The following is a 16,447-nucleotide window of genomic DNA, read 5'->3' on the forward strand; positions in this document are numbered from 1 at the left end:
ACCTTTCTCCCAGATGATGCTGGTGGGGAGGGGGCCCAATCTTGAGAGTGAAGGTTATGATTCCCACCAAAATTTGTGCCGGATACCACTGTGGCTCATGCGCAGCTTCTCTCATCCGCTCAGGACATCAGACACTTAAAAAGAACATTAACCACGGGTTACAAAGGAGAGAACATTTAAAAAAAAAAAAAAAGGTATCAACAGGTGGTGGTTTTAGATGCACATTAAGGCGCTGTCACACCTTGACGATTTAGCCAGCAATGGCAACGTATAAAAATGGATGTAAAACGTTGGCGGACGCTGAAATTTTGATGTTTTTTTTAAAGTTTTGGTCGTATTCATAACGTGTTGGTCGTATGCATAACGTATTAGTAACGGGCACAGAACGTTTCGGTGTCTTATAGATAACTTATACCAACGAATGCTTATCCTGTTGGCGGCGTTCACAACCTATGCCCAAGGATAGTTTAACTTAGGCATAGCACGTTGCACGTATCGCCGACGATCACGTGGCATAGCCTGTTAAAAACCTGCCGCACGCTGATTAAAATCATAACCGCCTGAAAATTGAAAGTGTCAACCACACAGTCACACCTTGACGATTTAGCCAGTGTATGCCGACCTATGAAAAAGTTGCCGAACCAAGCTGGCACACGTCGAATACGTTATGGGTAAGTTGTGTATACGTTAAGAGCATGCTGAAAAACGATGAAGTACGCTGTCATATTTCGTGGTACATCTCGTACGTCGTGAAATTTCAAGCATGCTGAAAATTTTACGACATACTCGCCATATGGCTCACACGTTCTGCTACGCTGGGAATAAGTTGTAGGCACGATATGCAATCGTTGACACACGTCGACACAAGTTCCTTGTAATTTACTCATAAGTCGAAACACATCGAGGTAATGGTTAGCATACCCGAAACTTATTTTCTCCGTCAAGGGACATTTTCTTTTTTTCTCCTTGGCTCCGTGAAGGAGAAAAAAAGGAAAATTGTCAAAAATTTTGTCAAAAAGGAAAATCCGACGGCGCTCACTTACACTTCCTCACTCATCGGCGGTCTGTCGGCGACTGACAGCTTCTGCAGGCGGGAAAATATTCACGCATATGGATTAGGATCGCCTGCATATGTGCACCAAGCCACGCCTCACTTGCTTCATTAGTTTACGCACGAAAATTTAAGGTTGGATACTTTTTGAACACACCTCGTGTATATATATATATATATATATATATATATATATATATATATATATATATATATATATATATATATATTTATATATATATTTATATTTATATATTTATACACATACAAGTGACCTTATCACTCCAGGAGGTTAGGTGCTTCTGCTTAAGAAATAAAAATTAAAAAGCAGCCACACTCAAACATGTATATATATATTTGTGGGAATGACTTCTCGGGTTAAATTTTGAATAGCGGAGGGAAGTTATTTCCCATATTGCATGTATTAGCATAAGTGTGATGTCATTTAATTGTGATATTGAATATGCGTTGTTTTGTGTGTAGAAAACTGTTGTTTTCCCTTCCCTCAAGGTCCTGTCACACCTTGACGATTTCGCCAACGTATGCCTGACGTATGCAAAATTGGACTAAAATGCTGGCACACGTCGAATACGTGATGGGTAAGTTTTGAGAACATTAAGAGCATGCTGAAAAACACTGCCATACGTCGTAGTACGCTGGCTTTCATCGTTGTACTTCGTGGTTGTCCTCAAATTTTAGCATGCTTGAAATTTTACGAAGTATGCCAGCGTATGACTCACACATTCCGCTATGCTGGCCATAAGTTGTAAGCACGTTATGCGATCGTTGAAACACGTCGACACACGTTACTTGTAAGTTACTCATAAGTGGAAACACGTCGAGGTAATGATTAGCGTACCCGAAACTTATTTATAACCTATGAGTAACGTGGTGTAGGCACGTCACACGATCGTTGCACACACGTCGAGGCACGTTATGCGATCGTTGACACACGTCGAGGCACGTTATGCGATCGTTGACACACGTCGAGGCACGTTACATGTAAGTTATTCATAAGTCGAAACACGTCGAGGTAATGTTTAGCATACCCAAACCTTATTTCTAACCTCTGAGTAACGTGCTTTGAACCTATGTGTAACGTACCTCCAACGCATATTGATGTATTTTATTGACGTCTTCTGGCCGACCACAGAACTTACTGAACGTGTTTCTAATTTACAGGTACCGTATAATTGCGTATTGGCAGCGTTTAAAAAATATATAAAAAAACAACAATAACTTCCGATATTTCGTCACGTGCAGTTACGTCACGTCCGATTGCCTCTTCAGTTTGCTCATGTCTTATTCTTAGTTCCTCCTCTGTGAATATTTTCTGTTTGAGGATATTGTCACGTCGACGTCGAAACTTAAAAGCAAATATCCGAATACATTTTAAAATTCGTGATAGACTAAAAAAAAATAAAAAAGATAAACCAATGTCACCCGCAGGGTGACCCGTATCTTGCCAAAAGGTGACCACGTGTGACTTCTTTAAGGTCACACTGAGGTGAACAGAGCTGCTATCCACCAGGAGGGACTCCTTGAGGAATATCTGCCTACGAGAGATTCCGATGAGAATCGTTCTACAGAGTAACCATGAAAAATATGCGTTTGCCTCATAACGTCACCAAATGACGTCATAATGTCTCAAGCTTGACATATCTAGAAAGCACTCATCGAGGTGTTCAATTTGAGGTACTACACGATATGGTTCCTAAAACTTGAAAATTTGACCTTGGGGTCAAATATGTTTGACCTGAGGCGCTAACCATGAAGGTCAAGGCCAATCGCCACCAAAAATTAATCAGCTGAGTACCAGACCATGAACTATATTCCCATGAAGTTTGAAGACGATCCGATCAAAATTACTCAAAAAATAAGGGTTTCGTCGACTCCCTGATTTGTGCCAAAGTGACCTTGACCTTTGACCTTGACCTTCAAAATTTTGTGCACTGAAAGGGACCTCTATAGGCCTCTGATATGCGAAGTTACAAAAATTTACAATGATAACTGTGCTCTGCAGAATTTTTTATACGTGATTACAGACAAAAAAAAACAACAAAAAAAAACATACAAGCTGACTAACATATCTTGCAAAACTTCGTTTTGGCAAGATAAAAATAAAAAAACAACAACAACAACAACAACAACTTCAGATATTTCGTCACGTGCCTTCAGGAGTCAAGGAGAAAAAAGAAAATGTCCCTTGACGGAGAAAATAAGTTTCGGGTATGCTAAACGTTACCTCGACGTGTTTCGACTTATGAGTAAATTACAAGGAACTTGTGTCGACGTGTGTCTACGATCGCATATCGTGCCTACAACTTATTCCCAGCGTAGCAGAACGTGTGAGCCATACGGCGAGTATGTCGTAAAATTTTCAGCATGCTTGAAATTTCACGACGTACGAGATGTACCACGAAATATGACAGCGTACTTCATCGTTTTTCAGCGTGCTCTTAACGTATACACAACTTACCCATAACGTATTCGACGTGTGCCAGCTTGGTTCGGCAAATTTTTCATAGGTCGGCATACGCTGGCTAAATCGTCAAGGTGTGACTGCGTGGTTGACACTTCCAATTTTCAGGCGGTTATGATTTAAATCGGCGTGCGGCAAGTTTTTAACAGGCTACGCCCCGAGTTCGTCGGCGATACGTGCAACGTGCTATGCCTAAGTTAAACTATCGTTGGGCATAGGTTGTGAACGCCGACAACAGGCTAAGCATTCGTTGGTATAAATTATCTATAACACAACGAAACGTTCTGTGTACGTTACTAATATGTTATGCATACGACCAACACGTTATGAATACGACCAAAACTTTAAAAAACATCAAAACTTCAGCGTACGCCAACGTTTTACATACATTTTTATACGTTGCTATTGCTGGCTAAATCGTCAAGGTGTGACAGCGCCTTAATGTGCATTTAAAACCAACACATGTTGATACCTTTTTTCATGTTCTCACCTTTGTAACCCGTGGTTAATGTTCTTTTAAAGTGTCTGATGTCCTGAGTGGACGAGAGAAGCTGCGCATGAGCCACAGTGGTATCCGGCACAAATTTTGGTGGGAATCATAACGTTCACCCTCAAGATTGGGCCCCCTCCCCACCAGCATCATCTGGGGGAAAGGTTAGCCAATAGCAGCTGGGTGGGGAGGGGCTCATGACATCAAGTCTATGTGTGAGGGGTGCGGCTATAATAGGGATGACACAATCAGCAGGGAGAGAGAGAGGTGAGAAAAGTGTCCTGAGCGGACGAGAGAAGCTGCGCATGAGCCACAGAAATGTTCCTCCACATTTCAATGCCAGTGCAGCGACATTTCCAGTGACGCCCCCACCCCTCCCCCTCCCCCTCAGCAGGCTATGCCCAATGCCCACTCTCTCCTTTGGAGCCGGACCAAGGCTGTGGCATAAACTGTACACCCGCTGGATGCCTCACAGTCACACTATTTGTGTTCTGCCTGCACAGCCGGTGTATTTCAGTCTCGTCCTTTCTATCTCCTGTAATATGTGTGAGGTTGTAATAGTCTGTTTAAGAATCTGTCATTCGTTTGTTGAGTTGGTTGCACGTACTTGGGTAGTGGGTTTAATTATTGTATTGTTTCCAATTGTCTTCCTGCTCCATGTTTGTCAATACACTTGAAAAACCATTTGGTCTCTGGGTGCATTGAGGTGTTTCTGATTGCCATTAGAATTATACACATCTGTTAAATGACAGAATGGGTTCGGGTGATCAGCGACAGGATTGAGACAGTGCCTGTGCCTGGTGCCTCAGCTTGGTCACTTTTAGAGAACAGGCCTATGGTACTGATCAGCGTGACGCATCGACTGGCTCGGTCGTTCCATTCGGGTATGGACAATTGGCAGAAAGGCCTGTGATCCAACCTGGAATGATAAAATCAGTCGGACGTTGTGACTGCATTGCCGGATTGAAGCTAACGACCACTTTTGTTGAGAATCAAACTGAATAACTGGACAAACCTAACGGCTGCAGCAACAACAACAAAACACATACACACACACACACACACACACACACACACACACACACACACACACACACACACACACACACACACACACACACACACACACACACACACACACACACACCTTTCCTGAGAAATCGTGATTCTTTAGCAGACAGTGGTCGTCTGTCAGAAAATTAAGAAGTAGATCCATTGTCATTGGATACATAATGTCAAGAGAGACTTTCCTGACCCCTGAACTACCAAGGAAAATTCAGAGCCACCATGCATTGCTGGGTAAGGAGAAACAGTCTTCTCAGGTTGCCTGGCCTTGCACAATGAAATTGGTAATTTGTGATAACTTACTTGGAAAAATGAATGAAATATATATATATAATGATAATGGGTATCATTATTTTTCGAATTAATGTGAGAAGACGAAGTGATCTGAAATTGAGATTTTTTTGTTCCCTCTTGTATGAATTGTAATAACCACCCATCTGCCAAGCAGACGGCAGGTGATCGAAGATGAAGACCTTACGCAAGAATACACAAGGAACTTTGGCACAGGAGGGGATGCCATTCGGCCCATGATGCCTGCGTTTCACTAACTCAGTATAATTGCTCATCCACACATAAGCTACCGACAAGTCCTGCCAATATCTCCATACCCTTCTTTCTCCAATGCATCCAGATACCTATCTAATTCCCATTTAAACGTATCCACCCACTTCATTGCCACTACCTTTCCGGGGAGACCATTTTATGTATTAACCACTCGCTGATAACTGAAAGTCCTCTGTCTTAAAACCGTCCTAACTCTCATCCTCTTTACCCTCAAACTATGGTCCCTGATTACAACACTGTCCATGCTGCTGCAGAACTCCATTGCACCTATCTTGTGCACACCCTTCATTGTCTTAAACATCTGCATCAGATCCCCTCATTCATATTCGCTTCCTTTCTGATGTATAAAATCCCGTCTCCTTCAATCGTTCCTCATAGCTTAGTCAAGCTAGTCTTGGAATCAATCTCGTAGCTCTAAGCTGTACTCTCTCCTTGGAAAGTGTTTAAGAGCAGGGACAAAGGAGGAGCTGGGTCAATTAAGGAAGTTTTGAGAGACACGCTTTGAAGAAGGGCTCAGGTCCAAAATGTCACATCACATTTCTTCCCACAACAATTAGCACAGCTCTCTCAACATTTGGTTGAGAAAATTTATTGACCTGTTTGTAGGCCTCCCAGTTGGGAAATTGACTGATTGAAGAGTGCAGTATCGGCAGTCTCTAAAAAAGCATTTGCAGAAATACCATGGTTGGGGTTAATTAGCTTTATGATATAACAAAGCTGTACTCTGAAAACCTTCTATTCTCCATTATGTATATTGATTCAAATGTCGGCATAATATACAGGGTGGTTCATTTGTCTTTTTACCAATGTGTATTATTTTTATCCTATAGAAATTTATTCCATTGATATTATATTCTCATGAGCCCAATGCTCACAATTAGACACTTCCTCGGTGGGCATAGTCATGCTCGTCACAGTTGCGTACCTGGAATGCAGCAACAGAATTATTAGAGAGCAGTATGTAACCAGACATATGGGGTATCCTGTAGAACAGGTTGAGCCTTAAACGTGTGTGCGATACCTGCACAATGTTGATTAAACAACATTGCTTGTTGCTGCACTTCGCATGTATGTGCCCTTTTGAATGTGTTGGTGCTTTATGCTGTGCTCTTGTTTTCAGGATCATCGTTTCATGTCTTTGCAAAAATAATCACGAGATATCTGCGATCACAAAGCGATTGCCAAGGGACAGCTCGGTAGAAGCTTCCCCCCATCATATAGGGGGAGGCTTAATGAATAATCACTATGATAAAATAAAATAAGTGTAACTGGATTACAGATCCTAACATGAGTAACTGAAATGGATTACATTAGGAATGTTCAGTAATCTGATTTCAGTAATATTCTACTCTGCAACACTGAATACATTTCCGTGGAGAATTAGTGCCTTGTTGAAAAATGGCAAACAATTTGATGTTGAAAGATGCAATCTCTAAGTTAAGTTGCAGATTTAAAAGTTTCAAGCATATATATATATATATATATATATATATATATATATATATATATATATATATATATATATATATATATATATATATATATATATATATTTTGAACTGAAACACAAATCATGCACACATATGCAGACAAAGACATTAGGCAACACTAAATTTGACTCCAGACAAACACAGCCACTGATCTTGAGGAAAGTGACATAACTTCTCAGGGCACCCTGGGTACTGGCAATGCCATCTTTGTGACATCCATTTTCTCTCTGTAGTTAGCAGGACAATTAAGCATAAATGTTACCCATGTCCCCTCCTCCCACCTCCCTCCCCCCATTCCCCTGCTTGTCAACCAATGGGGGTTTATCTGTGCCATATCATTAAAATGCTGAATATCAAGGAAGCGAGGAAGCAGAACAAACCATTGTTAAAGTTTTTGCTCTGACTCGGCCAAGGTCACAATTGAACTGGCCACCGACCATACTCAGAGTGGGTGCTCTCTAACCATCAAACCACCCACTTGGAATCACATTGATAGAGTTCAAGCAATTTCACTCAAATCGTTTTTTTGTGTTTATAATTTCCTGAAAAACAATACGTGTTCATAATCATCAAAACAAAAGAGGTAACCATTCCAGTTATGTTCTGGGGCAAAAACAAAGTTTTGGTGGTGTGCAGGTGAATAAGCTTGGTGCTTTATTCATACAGTGACTTTCATTTACCCGATGGCTACCTGCCCAACCACCCTACATCACCTGCAATAAATCTCTCGCAATCCATCACAGGGCACATTGATTTTTTTTTAATGTCGTTTAAGAAATTTGTGCCTACATTCCATGAAAGACAAAAGCGTTATGACATTATGTCTCTGCTTTAATGAGAGATTTGACTTTGTAGACTCTGTGTTATGAATCAACAAATTTGACTGCTACTTTCAGTTCAAAAATACCTTTACTGTTATTCTCTTTGAAGTCCTTTCTAGTTGTTTTATTTAACATTTGCCATTTTAATTTATATCAGCCAGAAACCATTCAACTCTGTTGAATGCAAGATTGGACGTGGTACGTGTCAACCCAAGCGTCACGGGTTTGCTTCACACACGTTAAGAATGAACAATCACAGGCAAAGCACTCCCAAAGTCTTTTCTCACATTAAACAATAAAAGAATGCTTTTGCTTTACAATTTAGTTCACTACAAAGAGCAATCAAAGATTGCAGCCCCTCGCCAGAACTTGCTTTGTGTGGTTTTATATTATGTATTTTAGATACGTTTTGCTGATCATGGATAGACGGTCATATGCATAAAGTTTCGCCTCAATCTGTTCAGCCATTTCAGAGAAGAAGATTTTTGAAGGTTTTGTTTAAAAAAAAAACAATATGGCTGCCACATCACGTGACCTATGACGTCATACATATCAAAACATTCCACACGAGAAGTCGCACCAATGGTGAAAATTTTGTCTCAATCCGACAAGCGGTTGCAGAGAAAAACACGAAAGTTCTGTGCAGACAAACAAACAAACAGACAAACAAACAAACAAACAAACAAACGGATCCAAATGCAATACTCTCTCTTTAGGCGAGGGTAATAAAAGCTTCAAATTTTTTTTTATTTTGCGAGAAGCATAGCAAAGGCATTGAAGGGGCCTAAACATCATCATACAGATAATGCACTGAGGATATATTGATATAATGTACCAATGTACAAGAACCCAATGCAGACACTATCATAATCCCATAATGGGGTCATCATATGGTACCTATGAATAATCCTCCATAATACAGAGTGAATTGTCGTATCTCAAGGACAATGACAGGCGTGTTTGGTAGTGGTCTCGTGGTCATACTTACGCCATCATTTTGTGTGCAGTCTGTGGCTACTGGTTTGCATCATTTCTGGGAGTGCTGCTGTGCCATGCCCCCTGTTGGTTAGGGTAGCAATTTGGAATTTGGCCATGGTGCTGGCGATAGCTTGCCTACCCTTCACGAAGGACACCATGGGATGTTTAGCGCCCACAGACTAATGCTGGCAGACGGGATTCCTGTTTAACATCCATCTGAGGGATGGCAAACACATTGATGAATCATCCTGCCTGTGAAACAATGGGACGACAGTTTATGGATGGGTTCAGATTCAAACCCAGGTTAGATAGCTTAAAGGTGAGTATGCGTACTTCTAGGCCATCCTGCCAGCCCTACGTGCTTTAGTTTATTCTATATTGCTTCATCCAATCAGGATTTTTTATCCTCTTACATTTAATGAGTTCATTATATGATCCAAAGGAGGCTGATGAATGCTCTGGTATTTCCATTTGCAATGAATGGATGTGAGTCACAGACAGCAAAAAAAGAAAGAAAGGAAGAAGATTGACAGTTTTGTGGTGTTGGAGAGGAATGTTAAAAATTTCATGGACTGCAAGAAGAAAAAAACAATAAATTGTGCTTCTTGTGACTTCCTCTCCACCCCACACCCACCTCGAATATGACTGTGTGGTGTACCATCCTCCAAACAGTGACGACTCTGACTGTTTGTCTCTCTCTCACAGACAATATGGACAAACTTTTAACCACTCATCCCAACTCTCTCTTCCTCATATGTGGCGATTCAAATTGTTGCCATACAAATTTGCTGCATATTGGTACCTCTCTCACCAGCCATGGCACTTCATCAAATAACTTCTGTGACTCCATGGAGCTGATTCAATCTGTGAACTTTCCATCCTGGATTTCTCCCAATTGCAAATCCTCCCTTCCGGACCTGGTGATGACAAACTTCCCCACAAATGTCCCCTGCTCTTCCTCTGCCCCAATTGGTTCATCTGATGATGTGCTTGTGAAAGTCAACATCTCTCTGGCTATTCTCAGAGAGCTGCCTCAATGTCAGCGAGTCTGGCAGTTTGGTAGGGACTGCAAGCAGCCATCTCTCTTCAGGACTGGTCTCCCATATCTACAGCTCCTGACGTTAACTTAGCCTGGGAATTCTTCCACAGAAACCTGCTCTCTCATATGTACAGATTAATCCCATCTCATCTCCAGTCATCCTACCCTTCTTCCTACCCATGGTACACTGAATCCTGTGATGAGGCAATTGCTCTGAAACAAGTTGCCTTCTCTTCATGGAAGGCTAATCCAACCAAAGGCACTCTCAGTGCATTCCAAAACGTCCGCAACTAGTGTGTGTCCACTCTCAGGAGACCTAGAAAACATTATCTGTCCAACCTCAAGAATGAACTTTCGAACTTGTCTCCCACTCTAAAACCTGGTGGTGCTTTGTTAAGTATTTCTTTGGAGTATGCTTCCCTTTCATCCTTTCCCTCTCTTCAAATGGCACTCGAGCCGACTCTGCTCGTGATAAGGCTGAACACCTCAATTCTGTGTTTGCTTCCAAATATTGTCTCCCCAACCCCTCACTCTTGCAACTCATCTTTCCCTGTTGTACCCAACTGCTCCTGGACTCTGTGTCTTTTGCACCTGAGAAGGGAGAGCAAGTTTTTTCAACCCTCAACTCTGACTCTGCAACTGGACCAGTCGGCATTAGCTCACCTGTCCTAAAAAAATGTGCTCTGCTGTTCTTTCACATACTCTGTCATTTTCACCCTGTCATTTGCCCGAGGTTATCTTGATCTGTTTCTAAATCCATCAACATCACTGCATTCCATAAAAAGGTGCAAAAACTGATCCCCTCAACTACAGACCCATCAATTTCTTTCCAATCATCAGCAAGGTCATGGAATCCATCATCGCAGTTGATATGAAATCCTTCCTTTTCTCCAACAACCTCATCTCAGATCACCAATTTGGTTTCAGACCAGGTCACTCTATCTTGGACATGCTGCTTCTACTCACTCAACAATGGCACTCAATGTCAGACGTGAGATCAGGACCGTCTCTCTAGACATATCTTGAGCTTTTGATACAGTGTGGCATCCCGCCTTACTCTCCAACCTCTCTGCCAATGGCATCAAAGACCAACTCCACACCCAGCTTACTGACTTCCTCTACTCTCGCAGCCAACGTGCAGCACTTAACGGAATCCTTTAATCTACTCTCCCTGTCAAGGCTGGAGTGCATCAAAGCAGTGTTCTTGACCCAAACCTATTCCTAATCTTCAGAAGTGAGCTCTCTCTGGAAAATCCTCTTTATCTATTCGCTGATGACTGCACCCTCTGCCATGAAATCCATAATCTTTCAGACAAGAAAGCTGCAGCCCCTTCCCTCTCTTCGAACCTTGCCAAAATCACAAGATGGTCAAACACTTGGAATATGTCTTTTAGATCCTGACAAATCTCACACACTCATGTCTCTCTGAAAGGCTGTCTGGTAACCACCAGACGGTAACATCTACTTTCTTAACACCCATTTGAGGAAGTTTAGTCATCCAAACTCCTGGGTCTCACTATCAGCCATGATCTTTCTTGGGAAAACCACATTTCAAAGTTGGCCTCCAAAGCCATCCGCTGACTGGGCATCCTCTGTCATATAAAGTCCTTCTTTGGCAGACCTGAACTCCTATCCACCTGCAAGGCCTTCATCTGCAATCTGGAGTACTACTCTCTCAACTGGACTGGCTCCCCAGCCTCACATCTTGCTCATCTTAATGCTATGGAAACCAATGCCTTCAAGATTATTGGACTATCCCATGACGGAGCTGAGTTTATGGGTTTATCACTTAGCCATCACAGACACGTTAGTGGTCTCTCCGTCTTCTACCGCCTCCTTTCTGGTCTTTCCTCCCTCTGCTTTATCCGTGCTTTGCCCCTCCCCCCCCCACCCCTAGTTTTCTGCAGGGCTCACATGGTCCACCATCAATACCCTTATGGTAAAACTGCCTAAACCCAGGATCACTGCTCACCACTCATTCATTTCTCTTTTGTCCCCACCTGTGGAACCAACTTCAACATTCTCTTCAATCTCATTTTTCACTCCAGGTCTTCAAGGCAGCTGTTCACCACCATCTTAGATAGTCCCCAATACTAAACCATGATATCGTTACGGTTGTTGGGGTAGATGGAGGAATGGAATGGGAAAGTAAGGATTGAATGGAGTTGTTTGGTCCATGGAAGTGTAGGAGACATCTTAATGTAATTAAGTAGGGAAACCATGAGCTTAAATGTAACGTGTCACCACACGGGGGGTGGTGCAGTGTGAATTAGATAGGGATTAAGGTCAAGTTCTCCAATTTTGCCCCCTGTGATATATTCCTACGTTTTTGCATTTACAAGTCAACCAGGAAGATGTGCATTTTTATAATAACCACAACGATAATAACAAGCGAGCCAGGCGTGCCGAGCAGGCAGAGGCCCCGCCTTCCCTGGTTTAGTGCAAGCAAGCCACGCGCCAGAGATGGAAAGGTTGTTCGGTGTGACATCAGGAGATATTGGGAGCGAGGAGGTTGGCTTGGTTGGACGTGTGCGGTGTGAGGGATGCACGAGGTCGAGAGAGAACATAGCTCGGAGATGGCCTGTAAGAACAGGGTTTTCCGGCTGGCTTTCCTTCAATGCATTAAGAAGACGGCACGATTCTCGTATTCGTGCTGAGGCAATTTGGCTAGTGTGCTGAGCCAGACGCTGGTCATTGGTTCTTGGTTGGGTCGTGAGAGATGGATCCCGGGGCCTCGTGTATGTCAAACAGTGGGTCAGTGAGGACGATCGATGCAAGAAGAAGCTGCATGACGGTTGGTGAGCCTTGGTGTTGAATACCGCTCACAAATTGCCAGATGAACGTTCCCGCTGCGAGAGAGCAGCTTGGCACCATATTTTGGGTGCATCGACACGTGCAGGAGGAAGCGCCTTGATTCCAAGTTCGATAAAGACCATCTCTGGACCAAGCTATGTGCCAGAATAGACGAGGGATTTTGTTATATTTTGTTTCCCCTTGTCTGTATTTAAGTCTGTGTGTGGAGGCGCCTCGACTTTAGGTTTAATTTATCTCACGATTATTATGATATCTGAATTATTGTCCCTTGTAAATATTTGTCCATTTTCATTAAATCCCAAATATTTTTCAAAGCTGCTGTGTCCGTGTATTTGTTGTGGGATTTGAGTATAAACCCCCTCCCCCCTGTGCATCCACCAGTGCCTCCGTCGCTCCGCCAGTGCTGTGCCCTGCCCCTCTCGCACGCGTTATAATATCTTTGGATCAACGTGTCTGCCTCCTAAAGAGAATCACTTGGTTATCCAGGCTGGTGGTGTTAACCGCCCATCATCTCAAATTGGGTCGGGGGTTTAACCTTAACTGCTCGACCTGCAACAATATTTTCTACCCTCGTTAACACCCCCCCCCCCCGCCACCACCTGCACCACTCACCCCAATTCCAAATTTCCAGTTTTCACTCCTGAGAGTTTTCTTCTGTATCTATCTTGTCCACCCTATCCATCCTCTCCTACCCCTCATTCTTCCCCACATGCATTTTTTTGTCCAAGTCTGCCTTTATCTTTGCCTTCAACTCTGCTCTTGGTGTTTTCAACCTTTCTCAACTGTTCCTTTTGTCCTGTTGTACCCTGATCCTTTCAGTGTACTAACATGAGCTCGTACATAAGCCTTGAGTGTGTGGACAAAAAAAAAATCTCTGAATGATGGATAATTACTTTAATAAATTAAAAAATTATCGTATCTGGATCCGGATTCGGATCTTCACCATAATCAAATCAATGCGTCCTTGTCAAACACCGAACCTGTTCACCAAGTTTCATCCGAATCTGTCAGTAACTTTTTGAGATAAACTGCTCACAGACAAACAGACAGACAAACAGGGGTGAAACATAACCTTTGTTCACCTTTGGTAGCGGATGTAATAAATGAACATAAAAACAGGGGAGAGAGGAGGGGAGGACATTTTGAAACTTGAAAGTAAGATCGTTGATTGAGAAAAGGTTATTGAGAGTAATAGACAACATGGGTCAGAATTGAGGGGAGAAGGGGAGAGAGCAGAGGTGGGGGGAGGAGAGGGGGAGGGAGGAGAGAGAACGGAGGGGGAAAAAGTAAAGGGGGAGAGGGGAAAGAGGGGAGGGAGGAGTGAGAGGGGAAGGAGAAGGGAGGGAAAGGGGAGGGAGAGAAGAACGGGATATGAAGGGGGGGGGGGGAGAAGTTCCCTTCTGCATCCTGTCCACCCAATTGCTTGTCCAAGTTCCCCTCTATTTTGTCCTTCAACTCCACTGTTGGTGTCCCTCACCTCCTTCTCGACTGTTCCTTTTATCGTGTTGCGTCCTAATCCGTTCAGTGTTCTAGCTCTTCCATGAGCCTTGACTTTGTACAAAAAAAAACTGTCAGAGGTTTGCAACTATTGTGCAAGCTCGATGGGCCGAGTGGTCTCTTTCTGTGTTGTAGTCCCTTGGAAGGGAAGTCATCTATTATGTATTGTGAACCGTGATATCTCTCCATGCGTTTATCTGTCTCCCGTTTACGGTGGCCGCTTCCCTTGCTGTGTTTGAGAAACTCAACATTCACTTTTGAAATGATGGGAGAACAGGCATGAATAATGTTGATGCCAAATCTTATTTCCCAAGCAGGATACTTTGCCCTCTTTTTAAACAAACTGAACCTTTGCCACCCAATGTTGCACCACAATTTTGCGGTGGGCGATATGAGTGTCTCAGAGCTTTGGCTCTGAGTGAAACCAAGAATGCAACACAATTAACTTTTTTGGTTAACTGCTCAAATTGATAGATTAACTGCTGTCTATTTTATCTTTAAATTTTCCCGTCACTGGGGACAGGTACTCTTCCTTGTTATAATTTACAGCAGAGGGTAAGAACCACTTTCTCACAAGAGGGAATGAAATGCCCTTGGAGTCAGGAGAATGTGCCCATTAATGGGTTAAACCCATGTTATGCTTCTTTAACCAAGCGAGAGTGGACACATAACATGCAGTTGGCCCCAATGTTGGAAGTCCATCAGTCAGTTGATTAATTTTGATTTTCCATCTTTAAATAAAATACTTTCGATTGATGGAAGCTGTTCGTAAGCCAATCACGATCAGGGTAACACATCACACATAAGGTTGTGCATCAAGGGTTGTTTTTTTTAAATTTCATTTCTGTCATGTCAAATAAATCAGCTGGATGTGGTCTTTGGTCAAAATATGAGAAATAATATTTCGATACAGTATTTAAACCAGAGAGTTGGTGTCAAAGCCACCCAATGCTCGCCTGTTTATACATTTATCGTTTTTAAAAGACTAGTCTAATAACATTTTTTATAAAGCATTGCAGTGAAGTCTGATCCAAATAATTTTGAAGCAATATATGTATTTTTTTTGTAATCAGTAAAAAATAGTGTGGAAGATAAAAACATTAGAAAGGAAAAAATTTTAACGTTGATGTGCTACAAAAAAGTTAAGTTCAAAACAGGTCAAAAATTAAACAAAAATTGAAATTATTTTTTAATTTCAACTTCACTGCACCAATAGTATACCCCAAAGGAACCTCCATGCCGAATATCAGCATCCTAGTACACATATTAAATGAATGGCAAGCTTCTAAAAAATAACTTGCACCAAAAACTTTAACATTTTCACGCTCACGCTGACGCTGACGCCGGGGGTATCGCTATAACTCTCTGTTCTTCGAACAGGCGAGCAAAAAAGCAAGGATAGTGGACCACACATTTGTGAACAGTATTCATTTCTTCATGTATGCACTGGAGAGTGTAATTGGCCCAGTTAGGGTGATGCTTCCCTGTGGGTTAATTGCTTATTGTTTTTCATTCGTCAGAAGCATGCCATCAAAGCAACACTGACAATGCGTTTTGTCTAAAGTCATGCCGATAAGGAAATAAACTTTTTAATTTTTTTTTAGGATAAAATCAGGCTGTGACCCCAATGGTGACATCGTTGCGATGGTGACATACCCTTGCATCGGTGACCTTGAACTCGCGAAGGACGTATTGCGGCATAGCATACTCTGACATGGGATCCACCACGAAGTACTGATAGCGTGCCGAGCGCTCTGCTGGCCAGTATTGATGGCATTTCTCCTGTGGAGAGTCATATATCACCTGGATAACCTGGGCACCTTGTCTTCCAAATGTCACACACAAGTGTTATCTTTTGTTTGTTGCACATCTGTTCCTCACACTTATCGACAAAACCTAAAAATGCAGCACAATAGACGTCCTCATACATTGGATTCTATCATAACAAAGAAAGCAGGATGTAGAGGAGAACAAGTTTGGAACAGTAGTTGCAGCACCAACATATGAACATAATGGGAATGCTAAACAGCCTAACTCAAAAAAAAATTGTTGCTTCCAGGATAGTGGTTTGCTTGTGCATTTTAAGAACACTCATGTACAGCATGTACAGTGAGGTTGCTTGTGTGTACGTGATCTAAAGTTAAAGTTGCCAATGC

The 16,447-nt window shown here is 42.4% G+C and overlaps 1 protein-coding gene across 5 annotated transcripts in view; it reads right to left on the bottom strand.

Moving 5' to 3' along the window:
* The window catches only part of LOC147016666 (receptor-type tyrosine-protein phosphatase S-like), a 643,261-nt gene that overhangs the window by 26,566 nt on the left and 600,248 nt on the right, over positions 1 to 16,447 (bottom strand). For all 5 annotated transcript variants that reach the window (XM_085845560.1, XM_085845558.1, XM_085845559.1 and 2 more), the window contains one exon: positions 15,948 to 16,073. In XM_085845560.1, coding sequence (XP_085701686.1) covers positions 15,948 to 16,073 — 126 coding nt within the window. The remainder of the gene's footprint in view (positions 1 to 15,947; positions 16,074 to 16,447) is intronic.

This window comes from Eptatretus burgeri, chromosome 11 (assembly GCF_056783735.1).
Source record: "Eptatretus burgeri isolate ZD-2024b chromosome 11, Ebu_testis_v1, whole genome shotgun sequence".
Classification (NCBI taxonomy): Eukaryota; Metazoa; Chordata; class Myxini; order Myxiniformes; family Myxinidae; genus Eptatretus; species Eptatretus burgeri.